This window comes from Anopheles nili, chromosome 3, assembly GCF_943737925.1.
Source record: "Anopheles nili chromosome 3, idAnoNiliSN_F5_01, whole genome shotgun sequence".
NCBI classification, from domain to species: Eukaryota; Metazoa; Arthropoda; class Insecta; order Diptera; family Culicidae; genus Anopheles; species Anopheles nili.
In genome coordinates, this window is record NC_071292.1 from 27,470,819 (window position 1) to 27,486,321 (window position 15,503).

Here is a 15,503-nt window from a genome sequence, read left to right on the forward strand (position 1 = left end):
GTTGATAAAGTGGCATTGTTCTTTAGCGGAATAAACAAGCATCTATTACAACAACTCACAAACTTGTAGCTTAACTTTATATTCGTCGCGATTTATGTTCCATCACAAAAGTTCATCCAAACGTCCAATTTCCCGGCAGTTACTAAAAAGTCCTCAACAACACCCCGAGCAAAAAAAAAAAGCACTCTCCCCACGGTGTTACTCCACAATGTGTCCAAAATGTGTAGAACTCTTTCCAACACACACTTCAAACGTGCTGCCGGCTGCTTGGCCGAGCACCGTGACACACTAAAAACTCTCATCCATGCATTCCACGTCCCTAAGTAGGGCACGCCACCTAGCGAACTCCTTCACCACCAGATGCACCACCATGGCGGCATGTTGGTATCAGCCACCCTACACACCCACGCTGGCAGTACGATGAAAGCCATCCAGGATTCTTCACACACCGGCATCTGGCAACGTGCAGGCGCGCATCGGCGACAGCATCAAGTAAGTGCAAATGTTATTTTACAATTATTTCTCAAGTGGACTCGCAGCGAAAAGGCGAAAAAGTGGCTCCGACCCGACCCCGGGGGGGTGGCTCTCGAGATAATGGGATAATAAAAACCGGCGGCGGACGGATGGCTCTGGCAGCCTTCAAAAACAAGCGAACGCGGGGCATCGTACAAAATATCGTCACAGCTCAACATCGACTTCCGTCGCCATGGCTCACAAGTGGCTCCGGCGTTGTGAGAGGACACTGTTTTCTTTTTTTTCTTTTTTGGTTGCTTTTTACACTCGCAGCAAGAGTTCCGGAACCTTCCGCATGTTCGGAGAGTTGCGAAAGCACCCTCGAACGAAATAATGCCATTTGGGCGAGCTGTCGGTGAAAGCTCTTCCATGGAAGTCCCATGGAATGGTTCGTCGTTCGGCTACCCCGAGAAGGATCCTACCCACGGGTGATCCTCTTAATGTCCCATGCGAACGGCCAGTGTTTCGCCAGCAAGCTGGCCGCTTTGGTCCACAGATTGTTTCCCTATCGGTAGGAGGCCTGCAGCTCGCAAAACCCATTCTCCTTGCGTGCCGATAACTATCCCGCACCGGCGATGACAATTTAACATTATTTACCAACTTGCCTCGGACAATTTAACCGCCCAACCGTCCCGACGCGACTCGCCCGCCAGATGTCGCTAGCACGGGAGCACGGAAGGACCCAGAACCTGCCAGCCGGCCGGGACAAAAAGCTTGTTTGGATCAGCGTCACGTTTCCATCATTATTATCACCCGGAACGGCTTGGTCGGTCGTAAGGCCACTGGCTCGTCCTCGGGATGCTTCCATTCGTATTTAATTCTGTCCCATCGAGCACCCTCGAGACCGCCCGAACCGACTGGGGTTTTTTTTTCCTTTCCTCTTTAATCACGTCTCCAGTGGGGACATTATTAGCGCAACGTTCTCCCGAAGGCTCGTTGGAGGATGAGGGTTAATCTAGCGTTTTCCCGTAGAAAAGCGCGCCGTATCTTTTAGCGCCCACACACACACCAAAAAACACCAGCCCGATTGCATTGTTCTTGCTTCGAGATTTGTGCGCAAAATGATTCTGGCGAAATTCGCGGATTGTCGCGGAAAAAAACCCGTCGCCCTGGCGCTTTCGCTGTGTCACTGTGCACAGAATCCCACAGTCCGGTGCCGGGCACTTGTAGAATGTAATCAAAAAGTCGTTAACTTTCCGCCAAGGATGCGACGATAAAATGTGAAGACTGGAGCAGCGAAGAAAAGAACGAAACCTGTGCACTTCGCGGCGGTTTCGCTCTTGGCTGGACGGCGCGATTTGTGACTGCGAGAAAATGAAGCGCTCTGTTACGGAGATGAATGTCAGAATAATGCGATAACAAGGATCTACGAATGCAAATTAAATGTGAAACCCCATTAGATTAGGAACCATTGCTTTGGAAGGGCAGCAAAAAAATCACTCAGTACTTACGTGACTGCTTGCGTCAGTCGTACGATGAATTAGGTTTTTGTTTTCGGATGCAGCTGCTCACAACAAAAAAAAAACGACCACCATCACGACCGGTACGTTTAGCCTTACAAGTCATTTATTTCCGTTACGCCAATGGGTTGGAACACATATATTTTATCCACTTACGTGTATACTTGACGGGGGTATACGTACGGGTATATTCTAAGGACCCCACAGTCGCTCGGACGCCGCATAAATCAGTGCTCAATCTAAGCGACGACGACGACGACGCCGACTACCAATTCCACGGGGCCGTTCCACTGGCCATGGAGGCGCGCAAAATGCGCACAACACCCACAGCGCCCGCGGTAACGTTCGGTTCGCTATATCACAATATCAAAAACAGCTACTGCCGACAGGAGGATTCGCTCTTTACCGTGCCCACTGTAAAGCCACCGGCCAGCCCGATTCACGCATGGGCTGGGGAATGCTTCAGTTCATTTTGATTGTTATTTTGTTGCGACCGGCTTCGAGAGTCGGCCTCCGTAGGCCGGCTTTTCCTGTACATTCCGGCGCACATCCCGCGCCTGCTCGGGCACTATTTACACGAGCTATTTGACACGCTATTTACAAACTCATCAGGAAGCCGCCTCGCACGGGTGCGGCTTTCACCGGCAGGCAACCCGTGGTACAGGCGGCTGGCAAACTTCCATATGTCACTGGCAGCGGTCGTCTCCAGGTCTACGGGGAAACCCGGGTGGTACCGAAAACTTTCCCATGCGCCATGCGCCCACGGGTAGCATGGGAGCATTTTATCGAACCACTCACGAGCCAGGACGCCGCGGGCGAGTTACACCGCTCGACTACGAGCAGATGTCGAGGTCGGAGAACAGCTTGGAGAATTCGTTCAGCGCGCTGTAGGTGTCGTAGTCGTCCGTGCGCTTGCACTTCACCGGGATGTTTTGTGGCCGTGGTAGTGACAGCGGAACCGGAAGCATCTCCGGCATCACCGAGTGGTGCGTTATCAGGGCCCGCAGTGAGGAGAATTCCTTCGTGAAGCCCTGGAAGCGAGACGGAAAGCGAAAGGTGAGGCAACTTTTTTTTTCTTCTCCATCGCACGTGCACGTGTCGTCGCTCGAGACCAGCTCCTGAGCACACTGGGGGGTCTTACGGTGATTGAATCGTGCCAGCGTAAAGGAAAAAGGACGCATGGACTGTTCGGAGAAACCGAACAAGGTTGTCAAATTCAACACGCTCCGGAGACGGCATGAAATGGATGACATTTTGAGGAATTTTCTAAGGAAAATTCGAAGGGAAACCCCTGCCATGGGTTACAGTCCCCCTCAATGGAAAGGATAAACACCGGGAAATGCCGACAGTTTTTCAGCTCAATTGAAATGAAACGATCATAAAATTAACACGTTCACATGCGCTCCATTGCGGGAATTTCATTATTAGTTCACCACCCACGCTGCTGCTCCCGTCCTATTGCAGTGGAAAAGCCACCCAAACGCATAGCCTACTGCCAGGTTGCATTATGCAAAAGGATCCACATTCGCATTAAAGCAACCAAAGCGGCACAGCATTTATGTCAATTCTCCGCCAAAAGCGGAACCATTTAAAACCAATATCAATTTGCACCGCCGCACGTTTAATGCATAGTTTTCAAATCCTATCGCCTCGCGAGCGCCCGAGATGAGCTTGGCTTATGTTGCACCAACGCTGGCATAAATGATTTATGAAACGGGCGCACATATTCATCGAAAATTTATGGCTATTTATGCACCAATCCCTGCCATACTCGCGTGCACCGGCGGGAGTACCGTATCGGACGGGCATTTTCGTTGTGTTTTTATTTTCCACCAACCCCAAACACAAGGCCACCTAAGTGTATGGTAAACATGTTTTTCCCACGCCCCCACACAAGTGAAATGCGCAACCCCACCAGGGCCACGCTCAATGGTGAATGATTAGCGCGAGATGCTGGCGCGCTGCATGTAAATAAGCAGGAAATTCTGGATGCCCCACCGGAACCCGGAAGCGGTCATGGGTGGGTTTGGTTACAAATTGAATAAAATGTCCCTTTTCCGAGGGTTGCAGATGGGCAGGTGGAATGGCACAGCTTCAACGAAACGCCATTTAGCGGACACGCTCGGCGCAGCTGCAAAAACAACACAAAAATCCACCCCACAAAAGGGCAATCTGTTTCGTCGCGGTTGAGCCGGCCGCGACCAATCAGCTAATATTGATGCCGCACCGGTGAGCGCGTGAGTGTTTTTCCGGTTCGTTAAATCCCACCCGAGGGGACGCGAGATTGCATCGGCATGCATTGGATCCTGCTTAATTGGGTTCCTCGCTGTATCGTGGACACAGCACCTACGAGACCGAAGCGGTTTATTAGAGGTGAGAGAAGTCCGCTTAAATCATAGTACGGGAAATATTCACCATCCCAGCCGTCCGTTAACGTTCAATTACATCGGCTTAAGCCGCGCCGTAACCGATCCAACGAGGGCTTGTAATGTCCGTGCTAAATTGAGCCACCGGTGGAAAAACCTCTGCCCAAAAAAGGACACAAAATTACCACCTGTACTCACACGACAAGTCAAACTCCACGGGCACCACGGGCTGTCGGACGAGCCGCAATAAATTACCTTAATTTTATATCCACGCTCGGTTTTCATAATTAAATAGTGCACCACCTTCGGGCCGGGGCCGGGTGGTACGCGTAGCGAGAGCGCGAAACAACCATGTTTGGTGGCGCTCCTGCGTACCAGAAACGCACCCGGACTCTGCTGGGTCAGCACCTCGAGGGACAGCTCCCGGGGCAACCCAGCCTGGAACCAGGACGCTCGATCCAGCTCGTCGATATCCTCGCCCAGGTGGACACTATTCAGGCTGTCGGCGTGCTTGGGTGGCGTGACGGTTGGGAAACGCTTCGGGCTCGAGCTGGCACTGTTTGTCTGCCGGATCAGGTTCCGCTTGAACTCGTACTCAAAGCCCTCAGCCACGGCCATGCCGGGTGGTGCGATCCCGCTGGCTGGCACCGTGGGGCCTGGCAACAGGCGCGCTGAACCACCGAACGACTGCTTGCACGAATCGCCGAACTTGCTCGACACGATCTGGTCCAGCGTGTAGATGTCCTCGGACAGGATGTCGCTCAGCTTCTTCTGTGGCGAGGTTGGCGATGATTTATGGCACATCAGCGGCAGGCTTTCCTCGGTGCTACGCAGAAACCCGAGCGCGAGTCGCTTGATCTGATGGGGCGTGAGAAAGAGAGAGAGAAAGAGAGAGAGAGAAAAGAGAGATGTAACAACCAGGAGTGTTATGATTTTGGGCGAGTCAACATTAAAAACATATTCCGACGGTGCGTGCTGTCGCGAGTCGTTATCCTGAACGGTGATGGTTTTCCCCGTGCGCGATGGATAGAGGCACCATCTCCTTTAGTGCTTGCTTTCGGCCCATTTTGGTCAATACGGACACATGTGTGGGTGTGTTTTGGGGCCAGTCGGAGAAACAATATCAATTACCGTCATTTATTTCCCCGTTGCATTCGAGCAAGCGTTGGTACGATGCCAAATTAGCCTCGGCCTATTGGGATAGGATGAGCAAGGGTCTGTTCTGGAGAATGCGGGGCTAAGACAGAAATTTATGTAAAATATTCTCCCAACGAGAAGTTGTCATTTGTCAACCCTTCCGAAGCACATGTGGCTCGACCATGCAGAGGGAAATATAAGCTAAAATTAAAAATAAATCGTGCCCTAGCATTGATTAATGAGCAACCTTAGCAATCCCTTAAATTCTGTTTAATTATATCTAATCACAAACTATACGCATTATAAAAATACTGTAATCCTGTAAAATTGATCGTTTCTGAACCTATTGCTATTACTGCATAGTGCGTGGAATTTTGAGGAAAATTATGCACACAATTTTGAATAGAATTCGCGGCTTGCTTGCATCTACTAATAACCTTCAACGTGGATTTTCAATTAATTATTTCAACGTCAGCTTTTCAACTTTGTTCGCGACATTCTTCATACAATGAATCATATTTAAATGCTGCTCTTACGAATGTAACGACATCAAAAGTCGCTTGTTAAGCGCCCCAAAGGCTAACCTTTTGCCATTCATTCTCCAAACGGAGACCAACCGCAACTTCCCGTCCGTCGAGCCCGAGCCTGACAAAGCCAATCCGCCGAAATGAATTTATCTCCCACTCACTTAACCCCCAAGAAGAAACGCACCGCACGGGAACAAAGCACGGCTCGGGTCCATCTGTTTCCCGATCCACCCAATAAAATCACTTACCAGCGTCGGTTTCTCCATGAACTTGATGCAATTATTCATCTCGCCCGTCGGCGACCCGCTGCTGTCCTCGTCGGATGAAGTGAGCAGCAGTGGATCCGCGGTGTAATTTACATTTTCATCGCATTTGTTATAGCCGCGGTGGTGCCGTGGCGTGGCCACTGCCGGCAGCTCGTAGCTGCACTTCCGGAGATGCTTTCGCTCCATTCTCTCCACGGGGGTGACCAGAGTTGGTCCGGTTCCGATGGGGGTGTCGTTAAAATATTCCACTTCCTGCATGTCCGAAAACCGGCGTCCGAACTGCCAGCGTGTGTCCTGCTAGGGCACTATTGTTTCTAGAGGATGCTGTGTGTGTGTGTGTGTGTTTTTTTTTTATTCCGTTTTTATTTCTCCTGCCTTTACAGCTCCCTTTGGTTTTCGCTTTCGATTCACAATTCCCGTCACGGGATGGAACCGGGCACGACTAGAACGTCCGCGGGAACACAAGTAGATCCACTCGTGTAGTCCGCAGTGGTGATGGACCCGTGGAAGAGTGGTGGTCCCAGCGAACAAGGACGAACCCGCAATCTGAACTAACCACGAAGCAAACCTGCAACCCGAACACGATCACCTCAGTTCCCGCTGGGAAACGGCTTCAACTGATCCACCTATCGGCCGGTTGCACCATCGGATGTCCTTCGGTTTTATCCCCGTACGGTTTTTTTTTACTATTCTCTCGTTGCCAACTTCCAACACCGAGTCCCGGTACACTTTCTAGGCGTCCTTTTTATGGCGGGAACATTTTATTCAAACCCCCACATACCGGCCAACCAGAACCGGTTGAATGGATCGGCCTTTTGTTGCTGTCGCTGGCCGAAGCGATCTTGTTTAAATATATTTTTCACTCTCCTGCACGTGAACGGTAAGGGAAAGTGAATCGCTCACTTTTTTTTTTGTTCGTTCGTACCACTGCCGCAATTATTTGTGCCCGAGCTGGTAACGCTGAACCTTGCCGCCCAGCTAAAGCGCACTCATCGACTGACCGAGCCCGGAAAATCTGTTTCACTGAAAATCCGCACTAGCCCTGCCACCGACAAACCACTGCCACCGCCGCCACGGTTGGCTGGAAGCGTTCATCTACTCGCTGTTTTTCACCGCTTTTTTCGTTTGTCCTTGCCGTATCCTCCGCAGGATATACTCTTTTTATCTCCTATTAATTTATTGCTCTCTATCATGCGAACCGACACCGAACGGAACCTGGACTGGAGGGCTCGCAACCGCAGCAAGGACCTGTGCGACAGCGGGAGCGACGCGCCTTCGCGTTCGCGTCGTAATTTATTCGTTCCCAGGCGCGGTGGCTTTTTCAAGATTTATTTATTTTTTGCCAGCCCTCTGTTGCCCATCTCTAAACCATGCCACCACCGACACACCTCGGGCGCACCGAATTCACCGTAAACCTGCGCCAATGGGCCACGGCGATGGAAAATTTGCACCCCTGCAGTTTATTTTCAGGAAGTCCCTTTTTTCGCGCAGTCCCACTCTATCGCGTCGCCGTCCGGGAACTGCACCTGCACATGACTCACACGATGCTATCGGCCGGGATTACAATTTATTCAGCATCATCTACGGACGCGTGGATTTATTTCCGGCACGGCACCTCGGTCTCCATTATTTTCCGACCAATGGCTCAATGGGGCGGCTGGATCGGCTGGAATCAAACGGAACGATGTGAAAAATCATTAGCGCATTGTTAGGTGGGTGATCATCAATTACGATCAGTTGCATGCTGAAGAGAGAAAAAACCACCCTAAACACCCATTTGGGGGGCCAACTTTAATCAAACTCGAATCGCGATTCATGCTCACTGATGAATGCCGCAGAGAAGAACGTAGAGCATTTTGAAGGATTCTCTTTTTTTTGCGGCATTTGATACACAGATCCAATTCAATCCTTATGCCACAAGCACAATCACCCAATTGCCAACCCAATAAAACGAACGAACCTCCCGATGCAATTTGCTAACAAACACCCACACACAAAATGCCACTAAATGGGTGCCGCAATTATCGCTGATTAGAAAACTGCACCGTTCTGCGCCATCCAGCGCTGTCCGCGACCGACCGAGAATCGAGCTAATCTTGCGCGAAGCGAAATGCCGTGCAATTACATAACAGCTACTAATGTCCACGAAGAGTTGGCACCGCTTTCGCTGCTATTATCCGCGGTTGCCCCTGCGTTATCCTTTCACACGGCAAACTTTGCCCTTTCGCTTCTGCCAGCCGGTGTCGTAATAATTAAAGGAGCAGCACAGCGCAAAAAAAAGCACATTTTCATAAATTGATCCTATTTACGGTGCCGATGGGGCAAAAAACAGCACGCTAGATTTTGCATTTGCATGCATTACACACAAACGCTATCCTCACGGCGCTGCAGTTATCCTGCTCCGTTGCAATGGTGCACCCCAGCCCGGCCAAATGCGCCAGCAGGATAATAAGCAGCCCAAGAATGGCACTCGAGCGTGGTACCATGGCAGAGGAAAATGCGAGGAAAATCCAACGCTAATTTGTTCGCACGCTTCGCTCTTTCCTCCCGAGTGGTTCGTTTCCGGGTGGAGCAACGACACGAAAAAAAGCTAACATGGCGTTGTGTCATGGTACTATCCTTGCACCGAAAAAAAAAACACCATCCCAAGGACTCCGGGCGCTTTCGACGACGGCTTCGCTTAATGTTCCAACCTTCTCGTTGGTTTCCCGGTGACTTTCCGGTACTAAATGCGCATCTCGCTCACTCCATCGTGCAGCTTGCCGGTTTGTTTTTTTTTTCATTCACATGCTACCTCCAGGCGTCCCAATTGAGCAACGGCTGCCCTTAAGCTACCCGTGACAAAATTAAGCATCGTGGAATGTGGCATCTTCCCCAGACATTCTCGAGCCGCGTCATCAAGCGAGCAGTTGCATGTGCAACGCCAATTTGTGCTCCACGTTCGCCACTGCAAGACGGAACAGATAAGGAACACCTCGATCGACCGTATCCATATCGCGGTGTGGCATAATGGAATGGATTAATCTCATTTCTTGCTCTCATTCCGTCTCGCGTCGGTTCTCGCTTAGCTTTTCTTTAATTTACCCAAACCCAGCTTAAGTATCTCGTCAGCGACGAGGCGCCTCCGGCATTCGGTCTTTTGCTGCTTCGAACACTGAGTCGCCTCACGAATGCCTCCACGAAACGGAAGCAAACAGTGTAGGTCCTGTGAGCGCTCTCGTCTCACTCGTACTTCGCATTGACCGACGGCGCTTCCTTCCACACACCGAATCACAACTAAAATTTTTCCAACCATTCCTCATGCTCCTCGTAAGCTGCACACCCACTGGCACTACAGCGTCTGGGTGGATTCATTTGTAAGGATGCTCCGGATCGTGTGCCACTATTTCCTGTGGCTTTTCCTTCCTTTTCTCCGGTGGGTCTCTCGTCCTCGCTACGGGAGCAATCATCCGGGACATACCTACCCGAAGCTCACTCAAGCAAGGGCTCTTGGCGTCAACGAAAATAAGAGGCCACGGAAAACGGCAAAGAAAACAACCCCGACAAAGTTCCCGTCGAAGGAGTGACGGTTTGAAAGACGCTCGAATAAGTGTGGCGGCAACAACGGAAAAAGAAGAGCGAGCAGGTTTTCTTTTCATCGGACGGGAAAAAACACTCCCGTGGAAACGAAATGCGATCCACTTGCGGGGAGGAGAATCGAGACCGAAATAAAAAAAAAAAAAAGGTGCAGCCAACTACCGGTTGAGACTTCCGATGGACTACTACAGGCTCCTTGAGGAGTGAACGTTATCCTGCTGCGGCACAGCGAAGTGAACCAGTAAAGAAGCTGGAATGCACCAAAGTACGGGAGGGAAGATTCTTCAATAGCAGAGATTAAACTCTCGAATGCTTGGTGCTTGGAAAGATGTAAAATTAATCAAGCGAAATTGACGGCGCAAGGCAAGAAGTAAATGGAAAATAAAAATCTCCTCCAACCTGCCAGGCGACTCCGCGCGAACCGGAAGTGTGCTGTGTTGGAAGAAAATGAAAAGGATGAAAACGACAAGGAAGCCTTCAATCCTTCGATTCTGAATTGCGAAACTGGACACATTCCGAGCGTCGGCGAACCGAGAAAATCCCTCCCCAAATCGAGGGCAAACCCCGAGGGTGTCTCGTGAGAGCGGCACCCCAGACCGGTCACAGTTAATTACAAGATTTACAGGACTTCAAACATGCCATATCAAGACTGACAAAGCGAAGCGGCTCCAGACGCGCGAGAAGAGATCGAGAAGATCGCATTAGTGGCACGGCAACGGCGTTTTCTCCGACAAGGGCGAATCCTTTGGCACTTGGCATTTGGGAATTCCGTTTTCCGTGAACCGGTGAAGCATCCTTTGATCGGTCTGGGTGGACTGCGGTCAGTGGGGCACGGGGAAAACCCCGGAAGCGGAGGTGAAGATCAATTTAATTATGAAATGAGGAGCTTTGCCGCAGCATCGGAGGCATCGGAAGCAGGAGACCCCAGGGACCTGATATCCTGACGGACGGCGAAATGATGAGCGTAGTCCCGACAAGCATTCTTGAGAAGGTGCTGCTTTTGAAGGCGATAAAAAGCCACTCCCACCGGGCTCCATGGGGAGTGCAAATGTTGCCAGCTCGGGCGGGAAAATCCTTTCGAAAATGAAGAGTTCGTGACACACGCTCTCGACGCTGAGCATGACGGCACTTGCCGGTCATCAAAAGGGCGTAAGCTCGCCTCCATCGACCGATCTGTGGCTGGGTTTGGGACTCCTCTAATCTAGCTCGATTATGTCGGAAAGTTAATTAAACCTCATACGGTAGTCAATTAGGAAAATTCATTATTATTGCCTCTCTCGAGACGACCTGCTCGGCATGATGCTCCGATAAGTTGGCACTTACTATCTAATTAGGATCGTTTAAGACATCGTGCATGGTGAGTCCTTCATTATGCAAACTTATTTTAAAGCGTAGTGCGTTGCTACGACGCCCAAATATGGTGCTGCGTTTCTGCCGAGCAAAATTGATTTCGTAACGAATTAACTCGATACCATCTCGACCGGCCATAACCGTAAACTGGATTTGTGCCATAATTCACTCGCTTCTTGCGCTGGCGGTGCATTTTTATGTGTCCCCTTCAGCCATCGCCGGTTGGGAAATCGGTTAAGAACCACCCGTCCACAGCTACGGACCGTTCGTCCCCACACACGACGCTCTCATATGGCTTTAAACGACCGTTTTCCTAGCTACAACGAGAGTGGTCCGATTTCGTAACAATTTGTTTTCATTACTCACCATCCCGGTACGCGATGGTCTCGAACGACCGATTCCGTGGCCCACCCACGGCGAAACATACACGCTCCCCCACTCGGTCCCAGAGTCGTAAACATTACCCAGACACAATAAATCGAATACCGGTTATCACACATTTAGCAAAAACGATAACATTAATGGCCGGGCAACGGCCAGCCGCAGACGTCCTGCGCGCGTGGGGTTGTTTCCTTTCCGGCGAAGGGAGGCATAAAACCGAGCTTATCCTCCCCCAATGGCTGCAAAAAGGGACGAACTGCTCGGACCGCGCTCACTAAATGGTCTACGGAACTGCAGTCGAGGGTCGCAACTGGCGGCAACGGCACTTTACCACGGAGCTGGAGGGGCAGAAAATCACCACCCGACAGCCCGGAAGTGGACGAACACCAACCACCACACGTGTCGGGGAGTGTGCGAACGAAGGCGGTGGTGGGACAATTGTACGATAAGATCTGGCCCAGGATGAGCCGAGGGTGAGATCATCATTTCATGGCCACTATTCGTTCGCCTGGAACGGGACAAACGAATGAAGATGAGCCATCTAGTGGCTGGAAAAGTACGAGCAGCGCGAGAAAAGAATCCGGAAAAACCACACAACCACAGCGAGGCTGGCCAAGTCACTTCCAGGCTCGAAAGTGTCGTTTTTTTTGCCCTTTTCGGTGGTTAGATTGTGCTTCTTTTATTTTCTCTCATTTCCGCTCATGTCCCTGGTGACGTGAGCACCGTCCGAACGAACGAACGAACGCCTGGATGAAAGAAGAAGACACAGTGCGGTCTGCAAACCGCTTCGTTGGGAAATTGTTTTCTCGCTTTTCTTTGGACCGTTTCACTCCTACCGAGTCGGGGAAGAATAAGGAGCTGACAACAACAAAAAGCCCAAGGACCCACCGAAACATGCGTCACCTTTCTGGCCCCACGGGAAAGCGAAAAGGACAATGAATGAAGACGTGTGGATGAAAAAAAGGACCTCATCGTCATGACGGCGTAACGAGCGAACACAACGCCGAGGAAAATCGCTCTCACTCTGCCTGGCTCCTGGTGTGCCCTTTGCGTTGTTCTTTTCCGAGTTGCCTCCAACCTCGAACTCGGACACTAACAGAGCGACCGCTCGCAGTTAAAAGTCATGCACATGCTGTAAGGACCGGCCGGCTCTGCTGACCCTCGGCGGACGAAGGAATTTACGATGACGACGATGAACCGAAACGGAACCCATAACCGGAGCGCCCGTACGGAGCCCTCCCGGATGCGGACGAAAATGGCCGGCAAGCGAAAAGGGGGTTTTCTTGCCATTTTTCTTGCACCACGGCCCACGGGAAACAGGACGGCCCTTTCGTTCGCTCGTCGCAAATTCCTCTGGCCAAGTCCTCTGGCCAAGGGCTACCCGTCGGCACCCATCGGCGTGCTCGGAGCTGGCCATTTGTTATCAGACAGGGCGGACAAAATTGAAAATATATGGCCCATTAGGACAAGTGTTCTCCCCTCGACGCTGACACGGAAAGGGTCGGCGTAACGGGAGGCGCTCGTTGAGGGGCGCATATGGTGAGAGGCGAGACAACAGCTAAAAGGGATGGAAAAAAGAAGCACCCGAGGATGTGTTACTAAGCCAAAAACCACAGGCAAAATCCGACCCATCGTGCGCCATTATCTGGCGTCACTTCGGGACTCATTTTTTGTACGCGAACGTCGCCGGACAGGAACTGTGGTCCTTTTTGTGGCACTTTCACACCGTGCGAGGCGCAAATCTCGCATCGGCTATCAGAGGGTTGTTTTCGGGGTGGGTTTCTTTCTTCGCCCTGCCTAGATCAGCACACCAGCGTCTGCCTCTAGCCGAGATAATTGAGTCATTTAATTACCCAACCACCAGTCGGAAAGCACGCGGAATCGATGCGGGATGCCTCGTCAGTGACAGCCGTCGAAGTGCTTGGTGAGCCGGAGAGAGTATTGACTTGTGCTAGCCTTCGCGTTTATGTCGAGTTCTGGCCGCTGAAAACGGAACCACTGACCGCTGGTACTAGTGCAGTATGGGGGAGTACAAAAAACGATTCCCTCTGCCAGACAATCTGCCAGGACCAGCGCACCCGGGCACTATCAATTTGCCAAATGGAGTGGCTGATGGCTGCCCGAACGAGTTGGGATTTTCGAAACCCGACCCCAACCATTGGTGAGTGTCAAAGCGCGGAACTGGGCGAGATTTTCCCCTAGATTGAGCCGCCATTCAACGCGGTGGCCAGACGAAATGAAGTTTAGCGTTGCTAACGTTCCGTGTCCACGTGCCCACACTACGGCGCAGAGCGATGGACGAGGGCGTGAGTGAAAAAAAAGCACCGCAAACAAGGCGCACTAAACATCATGCACGGTTTGAAACGGAACACCCTCGGCGGGTTGCCGGTGCTTGCAAAGAAACGATTTCATCGGTCCGGACGTCACGGGACGCGGACGTGTGGAGCCACGGTACATTACAGCCGATCTCAATCACACGCGGTTTGAAGCCAGTTTGTTGCACTCGCTCGTTACGGTGCGCAAGGATCAAAGTTTTTCCTCGACGAGTGCCGTGGAATGGGGCACGAAAAGTGGAGCCCACTCAACGCAGCTAACAATCGGTCGCTGTTTAACGTTCTCGGTCGTGGCTCGTGAATGTGTGAACTCGCTGTGAAAAAAAATATATCACCCGGGAACACCCACCGGAAGGACGACATGGGGTAAAAATCGGTTAAATGAATTTTTCATTGTATTTTTGATAAGCACATGAAATTCAATATTTTCACCCTTCCTGGCTCCAGCGATGGCGACGTATCCTGCGCTGGCTGTGTCGTTACATGCCACCCTATGCTTAACTGGGCTGAAAATCGATGCTCTAACGGTTTTGTCTAGGAACTGGCGTATACCCTTTTCCGGGTAAATATACGTACACGAGCTGGGTGTACAATTTTTGCTTTGTTTTTCTTTTCCCGACACGTAGGAACCCGTTTTTCTTTTTCGGAAAACAAACTCTCTCTCGCAAAACACTTCACACACACACACTCCCGGCTATGGTGGTAGAGCGCAACAGTTTGCAGCAGACTGTGTGGCTTTTATTGAAATTTGATTTGCAAAACCAACCAGATCAAACGCGGAAACGTTGCAGCTTTCCAATCACTACCAGAGAACCTTGGTTGAGTACTTTTTGCGGCATAAAGCTTTTGATCATATGCAATCTATTACATTCCTCACGTGCTTTTGTGCTCTATTTCTTGCTCACATTGTGTGCAGGCTATTTGAAAATGCAAGAATTTCGGTCTATTTCTAGGAAAAATCGCTCGTGGTTTGTGAAAACTGATGCTGCTTTCCCGCTAAAAGAATCGCAATCGCACAGCGAGTTTTTCGTTTTAATGCGCTCTCATTTCACATTCTCGAATGCTGTTAAATATTTTTAGCCAGCCAATCATTTTAAACGCTCGAGTAATGCTGCACAAATTCAGCCAACTACACAAACTTCAAACATTGCGTACAACATCAACGATTTTACATATTCCTTTTATACGTCCAAAGCTCCGAAAATGAATGCCAACGAAGGCGTCTCTTGTCGTTGCTTGTCTTCTATTCGCACAAAAACAATGATTGATAATGCACCGGTCACACAGCGCAGCCCCAGTGATCAATATACGAGCGAAAAGACGTTACACAATTCCAACCACAACCAGGAGGAACAAAAAAATCCCCCATACCAATGCCCAGCCGTGTGTCGAGCGACGTCGACCGTCAACCGGAGCATCCGCAACCCGTCGGTCCAATATTCTGCGCCGAGTTATTTTGTTATTCTTTCCCGCACACCAGCACCATTTGGCTACTCCAAGCCTCTGGTCGAGGGCTAATCGATACCAGTGGTCAGACGGGCAGGACGCCGGCAAACGGGACCGAGACCGGAGTATTTCATCAACAGCAACATGA

At 50.8% G+C, this 15,503-nt stretch overlaps 1 protein-coding gene across 1 annotated transcript; it reads right to left on the reverse strand.

The window, feature by feature from the left end:
• Window positions 1-2,089: 2,089 nt before the first annotated feature.
• LOC128722955 (EGFR adapter protein-like) lies at window positions 2,090-7,234 on the reverse strand. Its single transcript, XM_053816649.1, has 3 exons — window positions 6,252-7,234; window positions 4,595-5,197; window positions 2,090-3,004 (listed from the first exon to the last, which is right to left on the reverse strand). Exons 1-3 carry the CDS (start codon window positions 6,525-6,527, stop codon window positions 2,807-2,809), a joined length of 1,077 nt encoding a protein of 358 aa, XP_053672624.1. The 5' UTR covers window positions 6,528-7,234; the 3' UTR covers window positions 2,090-2,806.
• Between the last annotated feature and the right edge of the window lie 8,269 nt (window positions 7,235-15,503).